General features: G+C 61.9%; 1 protein-coding gene and 1 long non-coding RNA gene across 3 annotated transcripts in view; both read right to left on the reverse strand.

The window, feature by feature from the left end:
* Positions 1-317, reverse strand: part of SNAPC2 (small nuclear RNA activating complex polypeptide 2) — a 1,049-nt gene extending 732 nt beyond the window's left edge. Inside the window, exon 1 of the mRNA XM_035314085.1 lies at positions 46-317. Coding sequence (XP_035169976.1) covers positions 46-243 — 198 coding nt within the window. The 5' untranslated portion in view covers positions 244-317. The remainder of the gene's footprint in view (positions 1-45) is intronic.
* A 1,902-nt stretch (positions 318-2,219) lies between these two features.
* LOC118159515 lies at positions 2,220-4,283 on the reverse strand. Of its 2 annotated transcripts, XR_004747153.1 has the most exons (3): positions 3,411-4,283; positions 2,936-3,083; positions 2,220-2,557 (listed from the first exon to the last, which is right to left on the reverse strand). It is a non-coding gene; the product is annotated as an uncharacterized LOC118159515 (long non-coding RNA). The 2 variants fall into 2 exon arrangements; XR_004747152.1 differs by having other exon boundaries at positions 2,936-4,283.
* Between the last annotated feature and the right edge of the window lie 85 nt (positions 4,284-4,368).

A 4,368-nucleotide genomic window follows, 5' to 3' on the forward strand; every position in this document is an offset into this window, starting at 1 on the left:
TTTATTTTAACCCCCCCCACACACTTTCAGCCCCCCCGGGCCCACCTCGGCCTCGCTCCGCCGGGCCAGGCTCTCCCTCAGCGGCCGGGCCTGGAGCTCCGGGAGGCCGAGCGCGGCCTGGGCCCGCAGCGCCGCCAGCAGCGATCGCTTCTCCCGCAGCGACCAGGCCGCGGCCCGGGGCCTCCCCGCCGGGGCCTCCGCGAACCGGGCCGGGACCCGGCGGGGCCGCGGGGGAGGCTTCATGGCGCGGGGAGATGGCGTCAGGGCGACGAAATGGGGGAAAAAAGCTGCAAATGGGAGGCGCTGGGAGGGCACGGCCCGCCCAGGGGTGCTGGGAGATGTGGTTCGGGGGCGGGGAGGAGAAAGGGACAGCGGCTCTAGGCAAGGCTTCCGTTGGGAGGCTTCCTTGGGGGCGTAATTAGGGTTACCGTAATTGGGGGTAACCGTAATTAGGGTTAGGGTTGTTGGCAGGGAGAGAAGGCGCAGAGGCCTGTTGTGTGTGGGGTTGCGTGAAGGCTCCCCAAGGGAGTTCAGCTGGACCCAGAGGCTTCGGAACGGGGGCGCTTTTGGATGGGAGAACCAGGGGACGGCTCCGCGGCGCTCGTCTCTCCCTTCCACTGCAGAGCATCCTGCAAACGGCTGCAGGGCACCTGCGGTGGCACCGTGCTGGTACAAAACCAAGCCTGCGTGGAGCACACTGTGATCTACCTCTTCCTTAGTGACCTGCAGCGACGGGAGGGGGCAGAGGCGATGCAGCTCCGTGCTGTTCCCTCGGGTCCCCAGCGAGAAGAGATCAGCGCCTGCCCCTCCGCTCCCCTCCTCAGGAAGCTGTGGGCCCCTCGCTCTCCTCTGCCTCTGTTCCTACGAGCTGGGGTTCCTCTCAGCGTGGCAGTGCAGCAAGAAGTGTCTTGCACACCGGTTGCACGACGCACAGGAATACATCAAAACCACCACAAGCCGGTCCAACTGAGCGGAGCCTGACCTTTAAAGACGGGAGGATATGCTACGGAAAGGAAGAAGTTGTCTTTGCAATTGCTCAGCCGTTCAATCTTGCCGTCAGCACCAGGGAAAAGCCGTTGTCCCCGCGTGCTGTGCCCTCGTGAGACCCCCCTCCCCTGGATAGCTGTGGGGCCCAGCACAAGGGAGACACGGGGCTGTGGGAGCGGGTCCCGAGGAGGGCCACGGAGGTGACCAGAGGCTGGATGTGAGATGTGTTCATCTGATTCGTGTCAATGTGGAGCAATGCTAGGGCCGCATGAGAGAATGGGACTTTCTGTCTGATACATCCTTGTACAACCACGAGACTGAGGAAATAGAGACGGTTAGTGTACGTACATATTTCTTGTCTTTGGGGACTGGGAAATGTGTTCATTTGATTCGTGTCAGTATGGAACAATGCTAGGGCCGCATGATGAAATATAACCTTCCCGTTAAGAAAAACAGAGTGATTAGCGTACGTGGGTTTGTATCTATCATACGCAGATCACGACAGAATCATGGAATCGCACAGGTTGGAGATCGCTGAGATGATCAGGTCCAACCGTCAACCGTGCACCCGTTAACCGAGAGCCCTCTCTCCTTCAGCTTCTGGCTCCAGACAAACCTGAGGGAGGACGAAGCCGAGGCCTGGACACGGAAAGGGCAGAAGGTGAGGTTTGGCTGTCCCCGAGAAGACAGAGCTCCAACACCCCCAGAGGGGACTCCAGAGCTCGACCTGAGCTTTCAGCAGCCTCTCCCACAGCCTGCTGTCATGCTGCTCCGCAAAGGAGCCCCATGGGAGGAGAGGGCCCCCCTCAAGTGAGATTTTGCACATGAGGAGCTCTTAGCTCTGGTGCCGGCAGTGCCTCGGCTCTCCCCTCTGGTTCCAGTCCCTTGTGCCAGCGTGTGGCAATCCCAGCCCTGACTCCAAAGAGTTGGGAACTTTTTCTTGTAGCCCTTGAGGAGAGCTGCGCCGTGGGAGCGTTGGCAGGGGGCACCCTGGCCAAAATGGGCCATCCGCGCAGTGCCAGGACCTGAGGAGGGCTGGCTGTGCAGGGTCCCTGCCGCGCTCCCAGCCCTTCTGTCTGCTCCTGCTGCTCCCCAGCTCCCTTCCCCTGCGGTCCCGGCATGGGGGGCACAGTTTGGCTGACCCCCAGCACCCTCGGGGTTACTCCTCAGTCGGTCTCCGAGTCCTGCCGGGGTTCCTGGGTACTGCTGTACAGAAGACCCGCACTGCTGTGCCGTGTTATTCAATATTTATTGAAAGTGGCCTGAGGCTGAGTAATTCCACCGGTAGGCACCACAGGGGGGCCTCCCCCAGCCCTGGGAGGAGGGGGGGGACACGAGGGCCGTGCTCTGGGGGTCACCAGGCTGGTCGCGTGCCTCCCATTGGACTGGTGCCGGGCGTGGGGGCCGTGGAGGCCGTGCTGGTGGCAGGCAGCGCGGTCCTCCAGGCACTGCTGGGGGCTGCTGCCGTCGGGCCTGGCTCTCGGGCATGCCACGGTGGTCAGGCCGCCTGTACGGGCTCAAGGGCCGGCCGCGGGGGTCTGTCGCAGCTGCCTGGGCTGCGGCGAGGCACCTGCGGAGACAGGAGCTTGCTGAGGCCGTGCTGCGGCGCGAGGTGCGAGGCAGCGGGCTGCAGGGACCCGGCTGTGCGTGAGCTGCGGGCACGCAGGGCTCAGTGCAGACAGCGGGGCACCCCGTGCCCTCGGCTGGGACCTCGTGCACCTCGCGGCCATCCCGACCTGCCAGGAAGAAGACCTGGTCCCCGCAGGGACAGGGGCTCACAGCCGGGCTCAGCACAGCCGGGTCACCACAGCCACCCACTGCCCTTCCTCAGAGCGCCTGGCAAGGACCAGCACTCAGCTCCCTGCCTGGCCCTGGCCCAACAAGGTGCCAACGGTAAAGAATCTGGGAGAGGGAGAGGAGGAGAGGGAGCGGGGGAGCAACAACTCACTGATTTTTCTGCCTCCAGCGCCGCATAAGCACGCAGCACCCAACTGCCACAAGCGTGAGGAGAGCCAAGAATGCCGCAGCGCCTTCTATACAAGATCTTTGGAAATTTGGGGGCGTTGCGGTCTTAGCATTGTTCTCCCCATCCACGCCTGGAAGAACAATTGCGAACATTGCTGTGTCCTGTGCACTACTGGTAATCCCACAGGAGGGCCGACGTTGCCAGCAGTGTTCTTTTTCATTCGCTTAGCATCTTTGAGCAAGTGAAACTCCTCAGGCCACAATGAGGCTCAGCAGAAGCTGGGGCATCGGCCAAAGTCACTGCAACTCAGCGCACTCAGGAGCCTCCCTTTGGCCTCTCAGCTCTGTTTGCCCTCCAGCCTTTGTTCTCCCGGCCATAATGCGGTACCAGGGCAAGAACCTGCACACGCATGCTGGTTCTGCTTGCTGACAGCGGATGACCAAGAACCTGCCTTTACCTGGTGCGGCAGTTGCCTGCGTTGCCTCTCTTCCTTGGTCAGAGAGTGGCAGCGTGCGACCGCTTCCTTCCCAAAGCGCATCCTTCGGCACAGTCTTTCAGTCTGCCCCTTTAGAAGCCGGGCTTGGCGTGGGAAGTCTGTGAAATGACGACCCACCCCCGGGATGCCCGTGGTGCTCCAGTGCAGGCAGCAGCCGTGGGTCTGGCAGAGCCTTCCTTGGGGACACTTCTGCAAACAAAGACCCGCGAGGAGCTGCTGACCCATCGCCACCTCCATCAGTTGCTCAGGAGAGCGTACCGGGGTGGTGCCTTGGCAGGGCTCACGCAGGTGCCGCTCTGTACCCTCCCACCTGCAGAGACGCCTGGCTGACAGCGGGGCTTTGAGCTGGCAGCTCTCGAAGGAAGCCCAAAGCCACAACTTGCCCAGGCCATCTCCCAGAGCTTCAGTCCTGGAACCCAGCCGGGAACCCGGAGCACCTTCGCCTTCGGTCCCATCTGGAAACACGAGGGCAGTCCCTCCTGTGAACTCCGCTCTGGTCAGAAGGAGTATGTTGGCGACAGAGAAGGCAGTTCAACGAGGGGACTGCTCCGCGGCACTTGTCTCTCCCTTCCACTGCAGAGCATCTTGCAAACAGTTGCTGGGCGCCTGCAGTGGCACCGTGCTGCTACAAACTAAGCATGCGTGGAGCTGCCAGCAGAAGGGCCCTCCAACACCTCCTGAGGTGTTGGGACCCCACAGCCCTCGCAGCATCGCCGAGAGGTGTTGGGACCCCACAGCTTGGCACAGTGGCACAGCAGAGTTCCGAAGCAATTCCGCATTTCAGCTTCCACTTCTTGCTCATGGGTTTGCACGTGAAACTTGTGTTTTACCCGATTTCCTGTGGTGAAAAGAAAAGCCAGGAACTTTGCCAGAAGCAGGACTTTGTGAGCGATGGAGAAGTAACCCCGAGGGTCCTCGC

Source organism: Oxyura jamaicensis, unplaced genomic scaffold (assembly GCF_011077185.1).
Source record: "Oxyura jamaicensis isolate SHBP4307 breed ruddy duck unplaced genomic scaffold, BPBGC_Ojam_1.0 oxyUn_random_OJ70753, whole genome shotgun sequence".
In the NCBI taxonomy this organism is placed as follows: Eukaryota; Metazoa; Chordata; class Aves; order Anseriformes; family Anatidae; genus Oxyura; species Oxyura jamaicensis.